Raw genomic sequence first — 19749 nt, forward strand, 5'->3', positions numbered from 1 at the left:
TTATAAACTCCAAATTATTTGGAATTTAAGGGGAAAACATAGTTTATCAAATACATTAATGGTTCTCGAAGGTAAGCACTCTGAAGGCAGGGAGTTTTGTCTTATTTCTTGTGCTATGTGCGTACAGTGGCTGCCATGGAGTAGGTGTCCAGTATACGCTTGTTGCCGTGAACTGAATAATTGAATAATTTCATTCCTGCTAGGTGGTGCAGTGGATAGAGCTCTAGCGTTGGGAGTCAGGAGGACCTGAGTTCAAATCCGACCTCAGACACTTGACACTTATTAGCTGTGTGACCCTGGGAAGGTCACTTAACCCCAATTGCCTCACCAAAAAGCAAAAAAAAAAAAATTAATAATAATAATTTCATTTCTAAATTCCTTTCAGCTCTCCTTTTTTCCATCCCTGTGCTTGCCAAGTTTTGTTTTTATTTTTATATTTTAAAATATTGACATAGGCAGGGTGCTATTCTGGTTGCGTGCAATTTGGGTTCCTCTAAGATGGGGGGTTGGGTGGGACCTTCCTGATTTGTGGTTTTTAAGCAGCCCCAGAACGTACTGTCAGTAATAGGCCGGGTCTTCTGGAGGCGCCGCGGCCAACCTGGTTTTAACCCTCTTGAACTTAGCCAGGAAGATGTGGTGTGTCAGCAGAGACACATATATGTGAAGTCCATCCCTCTCAGCCTGTAGGACCTTCCTGGTTAGGGAGGATCAGAAAGAGCTCTGGGCTCCAACCAGCCTAGGCTGGAGAACCTAAGACCACAAAGATGCATGAAGTCTACTAGACCATAGCACATTGTTCTAGGCCCCTAGATAGGGACAAAGAAATGGCACAGAAAACACCCCCCCCCCAAAAAAGATTGTGTAAGGCGTGTACCCACCTCAGCATTCCGAGGTACTGAGGGGGTTGGTGAGGAGAGATGGCACTGAATTTGGAATCAGAGGGCTGGGGTTCAAATCTCAGACACTCACCTGATGTGGGATGCTGGGTAAGTCACTTCCCCCAAACCTGTTACGCCTTGGTTTCCCCATTTGTAAAATGAGTGGATTAAACAAAATGAGCCCCGGAGTTCAAGCCTAGCTGGTGAGGAGGCATCTCCTGCTCCCCGCCCCCAGCACCTTCCTCTCCGTTAACCCCATCTACTCTCTCTCTCTCATGTGCCTGGTTTTTCACAGATGGTCTCCACTTTTTTTCCCCCAGTTTTTCTTTGTATCTCCAGTAGTTAGCACAATGCCTGCCTGGCTCATCTTTAGCACTTAATGAAAGCTTCTTGCCTGGATTTTTAATGCCACAGGAATAAAGAAGGACTTTTAGACATCCCCACCTTGTACAGATGAGGAATCTGCGTCTCAAGAGAGGAAGTGACTGGCTCCAGGTAATACAATGAGGGCAGAGCAGGGGCCTAGAAACCAGCCTTCTGACCTCCGCTTTCCTACTGATGGTTTGCTGATGCCCCAAGAAAACCTTAATACCAAATAACTGGTTGGAATTCCAGGGAAATGATCCACAATGATGAGCAACTCTTTGTTATAAAAGCTTTATTTTATAATCTCTTCCAGAACACATTTGAAAGTCTGCCCTTGCTTAAAAGAAAACATGCTGAATGAATCCTTTAGGGCCCCCCATCCTCCCACCTGGTAAAAGCCCAGCTACCTCTCCTGTCACACTCCTGAAATGTGAAAAGACACCATTATGAAAGAACCTAAAAAGCTTGGAGAAGCTCTCACACAGCTCATCTTTGTCATTAGTGTAGCTGAGAATTACCCCCAGTCCTTCCTCGGGCAAAGCGCCCTGGTGGCGGCGGCAATGGCGGCTCCATCGCCTTCACTGATGATGCACCACCCGGGAAAAGATCCCTGCCGGCTCCTTCTCGTCCCCCAGAGCAGCTGCAAGGCCTTCTTCTTTCCTCCGCTTGGCCAAAGCAGCCAAAGACTTAAAAGTCTTGGGTTCATAAATAGCCAGGTCAGCAAGGACTTTCCTGTTGAGTTCCACCTGACACTGGGGAGAAAAGAAGTGACATCACACAATGACACCACCAAAGCAGAGACTCTCAGAGCTGGACGATGTGGAAGGCCTCGAGTGAAGGGGACACGCACTGCCACCTCACATAAGGCCTCTTCCATTTCTGGACCACTCCCCTGTGAAGATGTTTCCATACACTAAACCCAAAACAGCTCCTTGGAGCTTTTTCACCTCCGTGGAACACAGCAGGTGCTTAATAAATGTTTATCTATTGACTGCACCTATTACTCTAGCTTCTGGCGCCAAGCAGAACAAAGCGACATCTTCCCTCCTCTGATTAAGCTTCCTTTCCCTCTAGACCCAAAACACCCCGAGTTGTTTCAAGCAGTCCTCAAACCCACACAGTCCATGGTCTCCAACTCCCTCACCGCCGGATCCATTCCTGTCAGTCAATGCCCTTGCTGAAATCGTTAGCCTAGAAAGGGAACAATATGCCAGCAGGGCACAGGAGGACTGGCACACCTCCCTTCTCCTGTTTGAGCTGGGCCACAAGGGACCTGCGCAGCTGAAGGTCTACACATGCTTACACCCTTCAGTCATAGGTGACTCACACCCGTTCAGAAAGGGACCACGGGGAAGGTGAAGGAGCCTCTGCTGATTTCCCATCAAGAGGCTCCAGGTTTTAGTTGGGAGATTCCTCCCCTGGGCACTGCAAGCAGAGGTCGCCTCGTCCGGGGGACTTCTCCACCCAGAAAAGCAGCTGGACTGGGGCTGTCTCAGCTAATTGTCCTATCTCCTCCAGCTCCAGGCAGCGTAATGAGGATGAGCTGCTGCTCCCTGAAGCCTGTGGAGTGCTTGATCATAGCAGTGAGCATGCACACACAGCTTTTAAGGTCTGCAGAGCACTGAACACACATGACCTTGTTTGCCCCTCACAACTATCCTGGGAGTCAGCAGAAAGGGTAGCATTAGCCTAACTTTACAGAAAAGGGAACTGAGGGGGGAGCTGGCTGGCTCGCCTGTAGGCACAGAGCTGCTCCAGGATCAGAAGCGGGATTGGAACCCTGGGTCTTCCTGGCACCCAGTGCAGTCCTTAAGCTGCCCTACCAGATGACCTCAATGTCCATCGTGCACCCAGCCTGGAGGCAGCTCGTGAATGCTGGGCTTTGTGTCCCCTTTACGCTTCACCGCCCCTTTGGCAGCCTGAAGCTCTGAACTGAACACTGAGTCCTTTCCCTGACCCCCACAAGGGGACCCAGCACCAAGTGGATGGAAGTCACGGACACAAGGCACCACGTGTGGGACGGTGAAGGAGACAGCCTGACTGAGAGCGCTCTGGGAAAATAGGAACAATCAAACAATACTCCGAGGTGGGGGGCTGCAGGTCAAATTTTTACAGAGACAATGAGGCAGAGAGGGGATACGAGGTGCCCAGCACCCCGGCCGAAGGAGAAGCAGGGAACAAAACCCATGGGTGCTGATTCCCCCAGTCCAGCAGCTGTGAGAGGGAGGCCTCAGCTTCCTGCCAAGGAAAACTGTAAAGTCTGATCTAACCCAGACCGGACTAAAATGTGCCTTTCAGAAAGTGACTCGAAGGACCGACAGGTCCCTTTGGGGGAAGCCGGCTGAGCTGAGCACTGACCTCATTCTTGGAAGCGCAAGCCTGGGAGGGGACAACCTTAGCTCCTTCAATGTCCACATCTTACTGAATTCCTCCCCCACCCCGAATTAAACCACTTCCTCCTGAAACTACCATTTTTTAAAGTCAACAAAAATGATATTCTGACCTTTCCTCTTATTAGAGGACTAGGCAGGGCCCAGCCCACCACACCATGTACCATGTTTTCCAATTCTGAGATGCTCCTTTGGGGATTTTGGGGAAAGGAACAAAGCTGTCTCTGTACATCCAACCCCTCCCCCCCACACACACACAGCCAAATGAATTCCAACATTCAGGACCAGAAAACGGATTGCAATGGTGACACGTGAGTTGCTAAAGTGGAATTACTGTGAATTGTGAGACACCGGCGGCTCTGTGTAACCCTTCTACCTAATCACAGCAAGCTCTGAAACATACCTTGATTAAATTGCTAATAAATGCTGGATACTTCAAGCCATGTTCTTGGGAAGCAGCTGTAATTCGATTAATCCAAAGCTGAAATCAGGACACATAGAAATAAATTCATTCCAGACTGAATAGAAAAAGATGCTAACTTTGGTTCTGGTCAGTGGGCTGCTTTGGCACCTGTCTCTTACTCTACCAGCATCTGCCTCCATAAACACCAAGGAGATGAGGACCCCTTGCTCAGACTGACCTAGCACCACAGGGCCAAAGGCCTCAGACAGGACCGGATGTGCTCATCCCCTCTGGTTCAGCTGTCCTTTCCACAGGGTTAAAATGATCTTATCTGTGCAGCTGGATCCATCTGAGCAAGTGAGGTGGGGATGGCTTAAATGGTCTAAACTAAAACAAATGCTGCCATACCATCTCACTACAGTCACTACCAGCACTGAGAGGCTTCAGTATATCAGGGCCTAGGCATCATGAAGCCCTGAGTTCAAGCCCCACCTGGGACAAAAGAGAGAGAACTGCAGCATCTCAGGGCAAGTCCCTTTACCCCTGCCCAGATGACGAAGGAGGTTCGTCACCAGGTCCGGTCCCAACAAAATGTGCAGGGAATAAAGGAGGGGGTGGGCCCATCTCTGCTCCCTCTGCATCCCCCCAGATGGACTCACCATTCTCATGTTCTTCTTCTTCAACCTCCTGGCATTGGTACATTTCACGAAGGCTCTGTTCACAGCCCTGACAGCCAACCTGTAACAGCGATTCTTCCTTCCCCGAAAGTGCTAAGTTAGAAAGAGGACGTGTCGATCATGGCTGGCAAAGACTGATGAGGCCCTGTTCCAGAGGCAGCAGCCTTCACAGCTGCTGAGCAACACCTGGAAGGGAACCCCACCCGGCTCGAAGGACCCCGCAGTCAGGCTGGTTCGATGCTGCCCTCTCTGCCTGCAGGCGGCTCGGGCACCGATGATGAGATCGATGATGCAACAATTGCAGAGGGGTGGGGGTGGGGGGATGGGTACACAAGCCCTGGGACTGGGAAGGTCTAGCCACATTGTTCCCACACATTCAGACTCAGTCATGAGCTCGTCTATAGCTCTCTACTGACACTGATTTAAAAGAAGTTATTATCGACACTTTTTGTTTTCACATAATAGTCATTTCTAGATATACCCTTTCCTCTTCTCCATCCCTTGCCAGCAAACTGTACCCAAACCACATAACGAAAATAAACAAATCAATAAAGATTTGGGCAGTCTGACAATGGTCAGAGCATTCAGCCCCAGAAGTGCCCAGCCTCTTTGCTGAGGGAGGAGGGAAAGGGAGGGGGCAGGAGGGGGAAAGAGAGACAGAGAAAGGGCAGATAGTTTCCATTATCATTCTGGACCATCATCTCAGGGGGGTGGTCCTTTAGAGAGTTCAAAGGGACCCTGGAATGCACCCCACCCTAAATGCCCCTTAGAGGGAGGGGTTCTCAGCATAAGCAGGAGGAGGGGGAGGAGAACTATGTGGCTGAGCTGGGTTACATGGGGGAGGGAGTGGAATTACAAAAATGAAACAGGTTAGCAGGGAGAAAAGAGTCTGACTAGAGAATAGGGGAGAACCCAGCTGGGGCCGGAAGAGGGGGGCACATGACAGAGAAGGGTAGTGGTAGGGGACGAGCCAAGAGCCAAGCAGATGGTAGGGAGCTGAAGAGATCGAGGGGAAGGGAAAGACAGGCAGAGGGGACCCAGGGGGTGGGAACACAGGGGCGGGATCAAGGGAGGCAGAACAGAGGGAGGGGGGTGGGAAAGGGGCCCAGAGGAGGCACTTAGGGAGGACAGAGGGGAGAAGGAATAGAATGAAAAGAGGACTGGAAGAAGGTGCCAGATCTTGCCCATTCTACCCTCTGAGCACATCTGGTCTGGGTCCCCTCCTCTCCCCTGCCTCCTCCATCCAGACTTCTTCTCACAGTCTGCTAAAGGGTTTGTCTACCTCAGTCTCTCCCCACTCCGGCCCATCCTCCTGAGAGAGTCATTCTTCTAAAGGGACAGGACTGATGGTGTCACCCACTGCCTTGAGGAGGCGCTGGAGTAAGGAAAACCTGAGTTTAAATCCTGCCTTTCACTTTCTAGCTGTGTGACCCCAGGCAAGTCACTTCATCTGTCTGCCTCAGTTTCTTCAACTGTAAAAATGGGGATTAAAAATCCCCAGGTTGCTGTGAGGATCAGACGAGCTTATTAGCACAAGGCCTGACGCACAGAAAGTGCTTAATAAATGTTCACCACAGCCTTCCCTGCCCCATGAGCTCCAGGGGCTCCCTTTATCTCCAGGATGAAATATAAAATGCTGTTTCACTTTCAAGACCCTTCCCCAGCCAGGCCCTTCCTGTTTCTTGTCTGGACCCCGATGACGGCTACACGCTGGCACGTCGGGGCTCACCTCTCAGACAACCTTCCGTCTATTCTGTACCAATCTCTTAGGCACGGATAATAACAGAATGTAAGGGTCTCGAAGGCATCGACCAGGTTCTTCTTCCTTTTCTTTGAGCCCCCCAGAGCTTAGCCCGGCACAAGGCACAGTGGGCACTTCACAAACGCTCCTCCTTCCCCAAACCTTTACCCTCATGCTCTCCTTTCCCCCTCCCAGATTCAAGACTCATCACATCGGCTTCGTCACAGGAGTCCTTCTCTGGGAGTAGGGACGGAACCTTGCTTACACTTGTATTTTGTATGTACCTATTTATTTAGTTAGACGTTGTCCACCCCATTGGAATGGAAGCTCTAGAAGGGGGAAGGGGCTATTTATCTCTTTCTTTGTATCCTTGGGCTTCGCTCAGTGCCCAAAAACTAATAATAATAGCTAACTAGGAGGAACTATTATCAGCCCTATTTTGTGCATAGGGAAACTGAGGCAAACAGGTGAAGTGACTTGCCCAGGGTCATACAGCTAGTACCCTTAGTACAGGAGTTCTTAACCTGGAGTATCTCAACTTCAAAAAATATATATTTTTATAATTGTATTTAAATAGAATTGGTTTCCTTTGCAATCCATTTTAATTTAGGAGTTAAAACTTTCATTATCCATCTCCACAAACTTCATCAGACTGCTGAGTCCATGACACATAAAAGGTTAAGAATCTCAAATAAATGGGTAGAAGCATTTATTAAGCACCTACTACGTGCCAGGCACACTAAGTGCTTTTTTTTAAACAAATATTATCTCATTTAACCCTCACAACAAAGCTGGGAGATAGTGCTCTGATGATCTCCATTTTACAGTTGGGAGAACTGAGGCAAAGTTTTGGTTTTTTTTTTAAAGTGATGTGTCCATGAGTCGTTAAGATAAGAGGGCCAAGCCTGGAGTCAGGAAGACTTGTCTTCCTGAGTTCAAATCCGACCTCAGACACTTCCTAGCTGTGTGACCCTGGACAAGTCACTTCACCCTGTTTGCCTCAGTTTCCTCATCTGTAAAATGAGCTGGAGAAGGAAATGGCAAACCACTCCAGGATCTCTGCCCAGAAAACCCTAAATGGGGTCACAAAAAGACTGAGGTCACGGGGAAGGAGGGGAGGGGTCTCAGAAGAGGAGAGGGGTGAGCCATGAAGGTGGACGAGAAGGGGGAGGGGAGGAAGCTCAGGGGCTGGGGGGGAGGAGCGGAGCCATGGAGAAGGGGTGGGATCTCATGAGGGGAGGGGCATGGGGAAGGGGAGGGGCCTGAGGAGAGGGAGGGGGAAGAGCTAGGGGGAGAAAGGAGGAGGGGCCTGAGGGGCTGGGGGGAGGGGAGAAGCCCCGGAGAGGGAGGCGGGGAAGGGGCCCCGGGCCCGGGGCGCTCACCCGGGCGCACTGCAGGACGTCCTGGATCCGCCAGTAGCGGTCGGTGAGGCGGGCGCGCACCCTCAGCGGCGCCGTGAGCAGCACCATGGCTCCTTCCTATTCTGGGCGGCGCGAGGCCCTGGTGACGGCGGCCATGCACAGGACGCCGGAAACGGCGGTGCCTCGAGCACTTCCGGGGGCGGCTCCGCCTCCGACGGCAAGTACTTCCAGGGCGCGGGGCGGGGCCCGCAGCTTCGGCTCCTCCTCCCCTCCCCTTCCCTCCCCTCCCCTCCCCTCCCCCTCCGAGTTGGGGATGGCCTGCCTAACTGTTAGGAAGGCCTGAGTTCAAATGCAGCCTTCCCACATTTCCTAGCTGTGTGACCCTGGCAAGTAACTAACCCCTCTGGCTGCCTCAGTTTCCTCATTTGCAAAATAGAGACAATAATAGCCTCCCAGGGTGGTTGTGAGAATCAACTGAGATGATAATTTGTCAAACTCTAAAAAACATTTTAGCTTTTAAATCTCCTTGTTTAGAAAGTAGATGACAACCAGCCACGATCAGCAGTATTAGGTGAAAAGTCTCAGGAGGAGATGGCGTCAGCTGACTTTAAAGCCATCCGGGGCCACAGAGATGGCTTTAAAGGATAAGTGGGCAGGCGAGGTGTGGGTGGGAAGGCATCCTGGGCTAGGCACAGCGGTGGGAGAGCTCAGGATGTGCTCCAGCCCTGGCATTGATTCATTTCTGGATGCTCTTGGAAAATGTAGGCCCTGGAGCATAGCTTGACTTGAATGCATGCATGCTTTTATCTGCACTGGAGTATTCCACACCTTAAAAGAAAGGCTTTACCGTTGTGGCAGAAAAAAATGGGGAAAATTCACCCCCATCAGCCCTCATCCTCCCCCACCCCAAGTCTGCTCTGGACAAGCATCTTTAAACGCAACTGACCAGGTCCTCGGCATAGCCTTTCCACCTGGGGCTTCTGCCTTTGAGAACTCAGATATTAGAAGCCGGCTTCAAACAGCTGTACCGTTGTAATAGTAGGAAACTGCTCAATCCAGAGTGACTCTGACCTGTGCAATCTGGCGGTCATTTCTCTCAGCTCAGCTCTTCCTTGACTTCTCTATAGCTAATGATGCTATTGAACACCCCTTTCTCCTGGATACTTTCTTACTTAGGATACTGTTTTCTCCTGAGGCTGGGGGGGGGGGGCCACGGAGAAAAGCACAGTCTCTGGGGTTGGGGTCCTCAGTACAAATCTCACCTCTGATACTTCCTCCTTATCCTCCTCCTCTTTTCCCTCTGTCCATGTGGGGAGTCCTACCCTTATGTGTGGGTGCTCTGTCAGAAGGAATATCAATTTTGATCACTTATACTTCACAAAATATCTCAGGGTTTGGGGGCTACATCTTTTTCTTCCCTACTTATTTATTCTATCATTGTTTATTTTGTTATTTTGTTGTTGTTGTTGTTTTGTTTGTTTGTTTTTCAAAAAACTAGGACAATTAACTCTTTTTTCTCATGTGGTTTTCATTTTTGATTTCTTGAAATATAGCTCTGGAAAACCAGGCTTTGATAAAGCCCATTGGGATTCAAGTGGAGCTACTTGACTATGCCTTTAAACCTAAATCACTCTGGCTCTCACTGATTGACCAATAATAGGTCCCAGACCAAGCCTCACTTGCTCATTGTTTAGGTCAGTGTAAATAGCAATTGTTTCTGCTCTGGCCAGAAACTCTCAAGGTCTTCCCCTCCCAGACTGATTCTTTTGTGAAGGCAAACTAGGCCATCTTTTGCCTCATTTCTTTCTTTTTTTTGTTTTGTTTTATTTTGGCTAGGCAATGGGGTTAAGTGACTTGCCCAGGGTCACACAGCTAGTAAGTGTTATGTGTCTGAGGCCGGATTTGAACTCAGGTCTTCCTGAATCCAGGGCCGGTGCTCTATCCACTGCTCCACCTAGCTGCCCCATTTTTTGTCTCATTTGTTACCTAACCTTTAATCACTGAATGGGCATTGCAGACAAACTGAGTCAGACAAACTGAGACCTGTGGGAAAGACCTTCTCCCACCACATCCAGGGCCATCACTGGTCATCCTTGTCTTGCCACTGGACCTAGATGACCCTGGAGGAGAGAATGAGGCTGATGACTCTGCACAGCCCTGCCTCACTTAAATCCAACTCATTTACAAGTCTAAGACATCACCCTCCTGATGTCATTAATCCTCTTCAAGAATGAACAACAAACAAAACCTCTGTTACTTAATATCTGTGTGATACTTCATCTCTCTAGGCCTCAGTTTCCTCATCTATAAAATTAGGAAGTTGAGCTTGGTGGCCTATGAAATTCCTAGAAGCTCTGACAGCTACAATCCTACCTGTCTTTCAGTTCTCAGTCTCTTTTGCTGGATTTTGGGTCCATCTCCTGACTCTGTGTGTGTGTGTGTGTGTGTGTGTGTGTGTGTGTGTGTGTCTGTCTGTCTGTCTGTCTGTGTGTCCTTGTGTGTCCGTCCCAAAGTTCTGCCCTGGGGCCACTTCTCTCCCTGTTTTCTCTCTCCGTTATTTCATTAGCACTCATGGGCTCAAGTATCATTTCTGCATGGAAGATTACTGATTCTGTGGATCCTGCCTATGAGATGTCCCATAAGCACCTCAAACTTAGCTTGTCTATAACAGAATTAATTCTCTTCTCCTTTAAACCACCTCTCATCCAAACATCCCTATTTAGGTCTGCTCCATTCTTCCAGTTACCCTGTCTTACAACCTTGAAATCACCTTTTTTTTTTTATTAATTTATTTTTAGTTTTAAACAATCACTTCCATAAGCTTTTGAGTTTTAAGTTTTTCTCCCCTTGCAATCATCTTTTACTCTTCCCTTTCTCTCCCCCCATCATGCATCAATCACATCCTATCACTTGCCAAGACTCATCAATGCTGCTTCCATAACATCTCTTTCTTCCATTCCCATCTCTCCCTACGCATGCAGACACTCCCCAAGCTCAAGTCCTGGTTGCTTCTCACCTAGACCATGGCAGGAGCTTTCTAACAGGACTCTTTGCTCTGGTCTCTTTAATTTATCAGTCACACGGCTGCCAAAATCATCTTGCTAAGGCACGAGGCTGTCTGTGTAAGGAGGATCTTAGCTTTCAAGCTGGATAGACCTTAGACTTTTTTACCTTTGACACATTAAGAGACCGAGGCTGAGAGAGGCTTGTAGCAAGTAGCAAGGCTGGGATTTGAACTGGGGTCCTCAGAGTTCCAGACTCCCTTTAATGCCTCTCTGAGGCCTCTAGGATGGAATGCAAGCCGTTCAACCTGGCATTGAAAGCCTCCCTTCCCAGATAGCCTTCAGATTATCTCCTTTACACACTTCAGGTTCATGCCCCCTCCTTTCTGTCTGTGTGGACAGCCTGTCTCTGAATCCCTTGTTTCTTGGAGGTTTCGCTCATGCACCACCTCCCAAAACAAAGCCTTCTCTCAGCCCCCTCTTCGTTGGCGAGTTCCTAGAATTTACTTGGCTCTTTGGTCCTAGAGATTCTTTCATTCTTTGGGTTTCAATCTTTGCCAGTGCCTGGCATAAAGCAGGTACTTAAGAAATGCTATTCCCTTTTTTTTTTTTTTAGGCAATTGGGGTTAAGTGACTTGTCCAGGGTCACACAGCTAGTAAGTGTCAAGTGTTTGGTCTGAGGCCAGATTTGAACACAGGTCCTCCTGACTCCGGGGCTGGTTCTCTATCCAGTTCGCCACCTAGCTGTCCCCTATTTCTTTTAATTGATTCATTGTTTCTCTCCAAATTAACTTGCATTTGTCTTTTTCAAAACCTTCACTTAATGCATCCTTATTGCATTAGGTTTACTTTTCTGTGTCTATGTGTTCCTCTCCCTATCCCCCACCCCCAGTAAAATATAAGCACTGTGCAGGCAGGGATAGGGTCTTTTCAGTCTTATCTTTGACTCCCTAGTGCCTTGCTCACAAGAAACACTTAATATGTGCGGTTTTTTTAAAGTGGATATTTACAATATTAAACATCTCCCTCTGCTGTGTACAATGTGAATGAATAAAAGAAACATTTATTAAGTGCTTGCTATATGCCCTGCTAGGTCAGCATAAGATTGTAAGCTCCTTGAGGGCAGAGACAGTCTTTTGACTCTTTTTGAATCCCCAGCCTCAGTATGGTGCCTAGAACATAGTAGGTACTTAATAAATGTTGATTGGTTGATTTCTGGAGATACAAATGTTGTTCAGTCACATCTGACTCTTCTTGACCCTATTTGGGGTTTTCTTGGCAGAGATACTGGAGTGGTTTGCAATGGCAAATGTCCTTCTCCAGATCATTTTACAGATGAGGAAACTGAGGCAAATAGGGTCAAGTGACTTGCCCAGGGTCACACAGCTAGGAAGTCTGAGGCCAGATTTGCATTCGAAAAGATGAGTCTTCCTGACTCCAGGCCCAGTATTTACATCCACTGGGATACCTAGCTACTCCCCTGGTAACTAGTAGGTGCTTAATAAATGTTGATTGATTGATTGATTTTTGGAGATACAAATACAATTAATCAGGACAATCCCTGCCCTCAAGGAACTTACATCCTAAGAGAGTAGTGTTTATTTGTCTACCATTTTCAGAGCTAGAGGTGGAAAGCAGGGTTGGGAGACAGGAGGAGGGGGAAGGGTACAACAGGGCAGCATAACTTGAGGATGGCAGAGGCAGAGCTTAGCTTAGTGGACTTGACTGAGGTCTGATATGGTGAATTCACACCAATCCTAAGCCCAGAGTCCTAGAGCAGGAGTTTGGATTGGTTCATAGTCAACAGGCCCACTGACACGAGTTTTATAATTTACAAAACACTCTCTTTACTCTGTGAAGGAGCAATGATTGCCCTGAAGCAGGAGAGGACAGCTGCTGCAGCTGAACCTGGCCCTGCCCCTGCTATTCCTTTCCAAGGTGGAGGAAGAGACTGCAGTTTGGGGGTTTCATTTCCATTCAGGGAAAAATGGGCTAGGGGCATCCTCCAGAACCTGACTGCGATGGAAATCCTAATTCTGGGATATTTGCAAAGAAATCCGAGTAACCATTACTTGTCTTTTCAATTAAAAAAAACCAACTATATAATTGTTTTCCTTTGTAATCCTATGTATTTTATTTTATGCATTTAAAAAACTTAATTCTGAGAAGGGACCCATAGGCTTCAGCAGACTGCCTTAGGGATCCATGATGTTAAAAAAAAAAAAAGCTTAAATTCCCCTGCTAGAAATGGCTTATAATTCTGAGTGAAGTCAGAATCTTAGAGCCTGCATGTTGTAATGTTTAGAGCACTGGACTCAGGTCAGGAAGACCTGGGTTCAAATCCCACCTCCGACACTTAACCAGTGTTTGATCCTGGGTGAGTCACCATTTCTCCTGGCCTTAATTCACTCATCTGTGAAAATGAAAGGGATGGACTTTGAACTGTGGGGTCTCTTTCAGCTCTCCATCTGTGACCCCATGATCCCATGTTACAATATTGGTAATGTGCTTAGCACCATGCCTGGCGCATAGTAGGAACTTCTAAATATTTGTTCTCCCTTTCCTTCCCTGTGAGCAAGGTTGACGGAACAGTTAGGATTGGAGAAAACTATTACACATTCTGATAAATATCACGTCCTGTTAGAAGCCTAACACTTTCTGTGGGATCTGGAAAATGAATTCGAGTGGTCCTTTATCATACCAGGAGCAGTTTGAAAAGAGCTTGTGATTTGGTTTTTTGTTTGTTTGTTTTGTGAGGCAATTGGGGTTCAGTGACTTGCCCAGGGTCACACAGCTAATGAGTGTTATGTGTCTGAACTCAGGACCTCCTGACTCCAGGGCCAGTGCTCTATCCACTGTGCCACCTAGCTGCCCAAGAACTTGTGATTTTTAACTTGTTTTCTCTAAGTCATTAAAAGCAAGTCCTTGAAATTTTAGAGAGGGAGACATTCTGAACTTTTATTCCACACAGATTAGGTGTGAATGACTAAATGGCAATTCTGAATGGAGTAGATTGTGTGAGACAAGAGGGTAGAGTGATGAGGAAGTTGATTTGTGTGTTTGGAAGAGACGTGGGTGAATTTTCTGCCTTATAAACAACTCTCCTATCTCTACACTGTACAGCCATACTCCTCCCTGGACATCAGCCTTTAAAACTGTAATTGAGATGCAATCTTTATTACATCTGGCAATACTCAGCTTGTCTAAAGGAATCAAAGAGATCAGCAAGGAAGAGATATAAAGGGAATTACTGATAGAGGCTGTTATGGATATCTATATGTTTAAACATGCTTTTTGTTTTTTGTTGTTGTTTTTTTTTTAGTGAGACAATCAGGGTTAAGTGACTTGCCCAAGGTCACACAGCTAGTACTTGTCAGGTGTTTGGTCTGAGGCCAGATTTGAACTCAGGTCCTCCTGACTTCAGGGCCGGTGCTCTATCCACTGCACCACCTAGCTGCCCCTATGCTTTTATTTTTAAGAAATTAAAAATCTCTGTCCATAAGTTTACCCTTTTTAAGAAAAATTTATCATTTCTAGGATCAAGGTCAGGGATAGTTCCCATTGTAGAGATGGGGTCCCTGAGAGGCAAAGCAGAGGATCAATTAGTCAATCAAAAAGCATTTATTTATTAACACCCGCCTTCCCCCCCCCCAACACATACACAAGTGGGAGGGAATGGGGACAGGTGGGTGGTAAAGTGGATAGAATGCCTGCCCTGGAGTCAGGAAGACCTAAGCTCAAATCCGGCCTCAGACACTTATTAGCTGTGTGACCCTGGGCAAGTCACTTAACCCCATTTGCCTCTGTTTCCTTACATGTTAAATGAACTGGAGAAGAAAATGGCAAACCACTCTAGTATCTTTGCCAAGAAAACCCCAAATGGGGTCACAGAGAGTCAGATACAACTGAACAACATTGGAGTCATGACTTTGACTGGCCTTAGCAGCTGTGTGACCCTAGACAAGTCACTTCACTTCTGTCTGCCTCCATTTCCTCAACCATAAAATGGGGATAATAATGGCACCTACTTCACAGAGTTGTGAGGATCAAACAAGAAAACACATATAAAGCATTTTACAAGTTTTAAAGAGTTCCATAAATGATGGCCACCATCATTATTAAGGAAATCTCCTCAAAAGATGATGGCAGAAGGTGGGGACTCTTATTCTTCCTCACCGTCAGAGCTAGACAGACCATGGGGCCAAATGGCCATGAGTTTGGGTCACTGCTGCTCCATTTCCTCCAGGAAAAAGTAAACATGGCAAAAGGGAAGGGCTCTGCCCTGTCGAGCTTATTTCCCAGTCCTCACCTTCGTTTGTCCCGGGGGTACCCAACCTTAAAAACATTCATTCCTCTGGGGTCCCAGTAATAACAGCAATAACAATAACTCATATTTTCTATATTACTATAGGGTTTACTGTCTTCATAGTAATGCTGTCAGGAAAGCAAGTGTTATTGCCATTTTACAGATGCGTACCAAGGCTTAGATGCCAACTCTAATCACTACCCACGTGATCTTGAGCAAATTACTGTACTCCTGTGGGCCTCAGTTTCCTCTTCCATAAAAGGAGACTGTTGGATCAGATAATCAACAAGGGTCCTCCTGTATGTCCTGTGATCCCAAGGACACAAAGCTAGCTAGTAGCAGAGTACCACTCAGACCTCCAGTTTGGATGTCTACGTGGAGGGGCCTGAGCCCTGCCCAGCCTTGTACCTCTCGTCTTGGCCTTTCTGAAAGGAACAGAGGATCTTGAGAGGACTGCCTGGGGCGGCGAGGTCTTCTGCAGTCTCCAGCCACTGTGTCCGCAGGTTGGGGCTAGCTCCTCGCCTTAGTAAAAATTCTGCCATAGAGCAATGACCCTTCTCAATGGCCAAGTGCAAAGGGGTCTTGTGGAGCCAACCGGCCACATTGACCTCTGCTCCCTGGTCCAGGAGGTAGCTAGCAAACATAGTGTCTCCTCCCAAGACTGCATGGTGCAAGGGTGTGAGATGTAGTCCATCTTGGGCATCCACTGCAGCTCCTCTCTCCACCAGTAGCTGGGCCACAGGAAGGTGGCCAGCAGCAGCTGCCCGGTGAAGGGGAGAGCGGCCATGTTGGTCTGGAAGGTCCCCATCAGCGCCATGGTCCAAGAGCAGCTTTACGACCTGGGAATAGGAAGGAGACTGGGTGGCCTTTGTTGGAAAGCATAGAGGGGTAGGGATGGGGGTGAGGGCTATTCTTTCTGAACTCCATTTCAGCTCGTTAAATTCTAGCAAGACCACACAGTAGCCTCATCCTTCTCAAGAGCCTGCTCTGTGAATGACCCAGTACCTTATCAGATCTATCTGCTCCTTAAAGCAACTCCCCCAAAGATAACAGTCAAAGTGAGAACTTTGTAGAGCCCTATTCCCTCCAGGCCTGAAACAGAGAAAGGAGGAGGCAGAAGACCAGGGTGCAAATCATGACTCACCATTGACCATCTGTGTGACCTTGGATAGGTCTCTGGGCCTCAGGCTCTAAGGTGCCTGCCGGCTCTAAATCTTACATTCCTTTCCAGATTCCTCCAGCCCACACAGCTCCCTCCTGCCTTTAGACACCTGATCCCAATTACTCAGCCTTTCAACACAACCTGCCTGGTATTGTCTCAGCTGTTTCACCTGATTCGCACCTTACCAGCCAAACTAGGACCTCTCCCAGGGCAGGGACTGGGTCACACGGATGATAATAATGGGGACAGAGAGGTTAGTGGTGATGGTTTACGTTCCTAGAATACTTTAAGGTCTACAAAGTTAATTCAAATTCACAAGCATCCATTAGGCACCTACTCCATGCATGGCCCTGTGCTAGATTCGAGGAAAAGTGGTACAAAGACAAAACAGTCCCTGCCCTCAAGAAGCTTACATTCTACTAGGGGAAGGACTTCAGACAACCATCCTAGAAAGTAGGTTGGGCAAGCATTACCACCACCATAGAGATGAGGAAACTGACATCAGAGAAGCACCCTCTGATCTTTCCCCTGCCTTTCCAGCCTTATCTCCTATTCCTTCCTTGCGTGCGCGCGCGTGCGCGCGCACGCACGCACGCACACACACTTTTTGTTGGCCAACTGAACTCTGGTTGCCAAGTCCTGCACTCTCCCGCCTCCATGCCTTTGTTTGTACGATTTCCTCTGCCTGGTAGGCCATCCCTTCTTCTTCTCTTCGCCTGACCTTTGCTGCTGAATTCCTATCTATTCTTCAAACTTCACCTCCAGTATCTTCTTGTCCAGGAAGCCTTCCTAGATCCCCTTGTCAGTAATGATTTTCACATGATACTTTGTTTCAAACCTTCCCATTACTCCTTATCTGTTTGTATCTTATTTCCTCCTCTCCCCCCCACCCCCCACCATACTGTGGCAGTTGTCAACTTTGTATCTGCTTCACTGCCTAATACAGGAAATCCTTAATTAATGTTTATTGAATGATTTACCTAAAGTCACATTGTCAGGTCCCAGTCTTGAGGCTCTGGTCTCCTGTCTACAACTCTTTCTATTGTACTACATGGAACACCCTCCTTTCCCTCCCCAAATAGGAATAGCACAGGCCTAGGCACACAGAGGTGAGAAGGATAGTGAGGAGAAATAGACTCTGGTCCTTTAACCTTGGGAGGTAGGTCCCTGTTGGTGAGGAAAACATCTAGCTAAATCTTTAGGACTTTTAAATGTTAGCGTGTGAGGTGGTGTTCTGGTTACAAAAGGGAATGACATCTTACACTGACTGTCCCTGGGTCTGGAAGACCCTCTTCACTCCTACTTCCTTCAAGCCTCAGCTCACATGTCCCCTCCTACATGAAGCTTTCACTGGCACCCCCAGTAGCTAGTGACTTCCTGCCCAAGATTTCCTTATAGATACTTATGTGAGTACATATCGTCTCCCCTAGCAGAATTTAACCTCTCTGAGGGGCAGGGATCAATTCATTTTTGTCTGAATCTGGGAACACCTAACCCGGGTGCCTGGTACATAGTAGGTACTTAATAACTGTTTCTTGATTCCCCCTTAGGGCAGGGCACCTAAGAGTTCAACAGAACCCCTTGCACTCCCTCCTCCATCCCCGGCCTAGGGAAAGAGCAAATAGGACAGCTCACCCAGCCCACAAGGTCGTCTCCATTTACAGCATCAATGACCCTTGGAGAAGCCTCTTAATCCTTCATTATCCCACACCCCATTCTCACTCAGCTGGGTAAGCTTTTAGCAAATAATTAAACTGACATTCTCCTTCTCTGAAGTGTCCATGAGCTCCAGCTACACTTTCAAGACCCCCTACATTCCTAGATCATTTCTCCTGCTCCCCTTGTCTCCACTGGCTCAGGGACCTCTCCTCACCTACTACCCACCTCATGAGCCTCTCCTTGGCATAAGATCATACATTCCTAGCTGGAAAGGCATTTAGAGATGGTCTTTTCTAAACCCTTCATTTCTGGGAATGTTTACAGGGGAAGATGATTTATCCGAAGTCACGTGGGCAGTATCAGAGCCACGGTTCAACGCTAGGTCTTCTGACTCTTAATCCAGGGCCCTTTCCTTCTGCTCTGCCACTCAAATACATTTCCCCAGACTGTGACTCCAGAAAGCCAGATGAGACAGAAGGGGGAGAAAATGATCAGCATCTCCTCTTTCCACCTCACTGCCATATTTCCAGCAGCACCACTGCCTCCTTATTATAGACCCAGGACTAGTTCACTACTATCATTGGCTCATGACTACATGAGAGGGCTCCAGGCTTTTCTGGTTGGGAGAAGTAGACCCAAGATGTCTCTTCCTTGCCCCCATCAGAGAAAAGAGCATTATCAGGGGAGGCCCCACCTCCTGGTCCCCCAGGCCTGAGGCAATGGTGAGAGCTGTTGCCCCCGTGCTATCTTGGGCATTGACATCTGCTCCCTGGATCAGAAGGAACTCCAGTGCCTCCTTTCTCCCAGCCCCAGCTGCCACATGCACAGGGCAGGGGCCTCCTGAATAGCTGATGTCCAGAGAGATGTCCTGACAGATTAGAAGTTCTACCACAGGAAGCTGGTTCCCTGCAGCTGCCCAGTGCAGTGCTGTCCACCCATGAACGTCCTCACTGGCAGCATCCAGGCCATGGGCGAGAAGTCGCTGGACCAATAGCGAGCGTCCCAGGGCAGCTGCCCAGTGCAGTGGCGTGAGGCCTTGCCGACTCCTGGCTGAAGCTGGTGCCCCTCGCTGCAGGAGCAGCTCAGCCACCTGACTCTGCCCCTGCCAGGCAGCCCAGTGCAGAGGAGTGACCAGTTCCTCATCTGCTGCATCCACTGCGGCCCCATGCTGCACCAGGAACCGGACCAGCGGGATGTGGCCGCTCACCACTGCGTGATGGAGCAGGGTCCGGCCTGCTGGATCCCTGGAGGGAGAATTGTAACAAAGGTAGAGAGCTATCCCCCAGACCCTATGGGCCCCTCGCCTAAACCTGAGCCACAGGAAAGGATCTGAAGTCTCAGGCCCTGCTTCTTACTCTTTCTCATTCATCCGTCCCCATCTTCCAGGATAAATGTGGGTGAAGGTAGTGCCTCTAGGGTGTGTGAGAATCTTTGGAAATGATTTACCATCTGGGGCAGCTAGGCGGCGCAGTGGATAGAGCACTGGCCCTGAAGTCAGGAGGACCTGAGTTCAAATGTGATCTAAGACCAAACACTTGACGCTTACTAGCTGTGAGACCCTGGGCAAGTCACTTAATCCCAGTTGCCTAAAAAGAAATAAAAAAAAAAAGAAATGATTTACCATCTCTGACATCTGTAGGAGCAGGCCCATTTTCCCCTAAATCTTAAACTTATCCTCATCTGATCCCCTCCTAACCCCCAACCTCTCTTACCCTTCATTCATTCATTTTCCCTTCCTCCTTCTCTTTCTTCCTCCCTCCTTTCTTTCTTTCTTTCTTTCTTTCTTTCTTTCTTTCTTTCTTTC

General features: G+C 48.2%; 2 protein-coding genes across 2 annotated transcripts in view; both read right to left on the reverse strand.

Annotated features, from left to right (window-relative positions):
• Nucleotides 1–1519: 1519 nt before the first annotated feature.
• On the reverse strand, nucleotides 1520–7971 carry MRPL20 (mitochondrial ribosomal protein L20). Its single transcript, XM_027855568.1, has 4 exons — nucleotides 7838–7971; nucleotides 4697–4807; nucleotides 4038–4115; nucleotides 1520–1996 (listed from the first exon to the last, which is right to left on the reverse strand). Exons 1-4 carry the CDS (start codon nucleotides 7922–7924, stop codon nucleotides 1823–1825), a joined length of 450 nt encoding a protein of 149 aa, XP_027711369.1. The 5' UTR covers nucleotides 7925–7971; the 3' UTR covers nucleotides 1520–1822.
• A 6919-nt stretch (nucleotides 7972–14890) lies between these two features.
• The window catches only part of ANKRD65 (ankyrin repeat domain 65), a 7025-nt gene continuing 2166 nt past the window's right edge, over nucleotides 14891–19749 (reverse strand). The window contains exons 3-4 of the mRNA XM_027855560.1: nucleotides 18640–19189; nucleotides 14891–15963 (exon numbers count right to left, since the gene is read on the reverse strand). Coding sequence (XP_027711361.1) covers nucleotides 15496–15963; nucleotides 18640–19189 — 1018 coding nt within the window. The 3' untranslated portion in view covers nucleotides 14891–15495. The remainder of the gene's footprint in view (nucleotides 15964–18639; nucleotides 19190–19749) is intronic.

This window comes from Vombatus ursinus, unplaced genomic scaffold (assembly GCF_900497805.2).
Source record: "Vombatus ursinus unplaced genomic scaffold, bare-nosed wombat genome assembly UNPS02010822.1, whole genome shotgun sequence".
Classification (NCBI taxonomy): Eukaryota; Metazoa; Chordata; class Mammalia; order Diprotodontia; family Vombatidae; genus Vombatus; species Vombatus ursinus.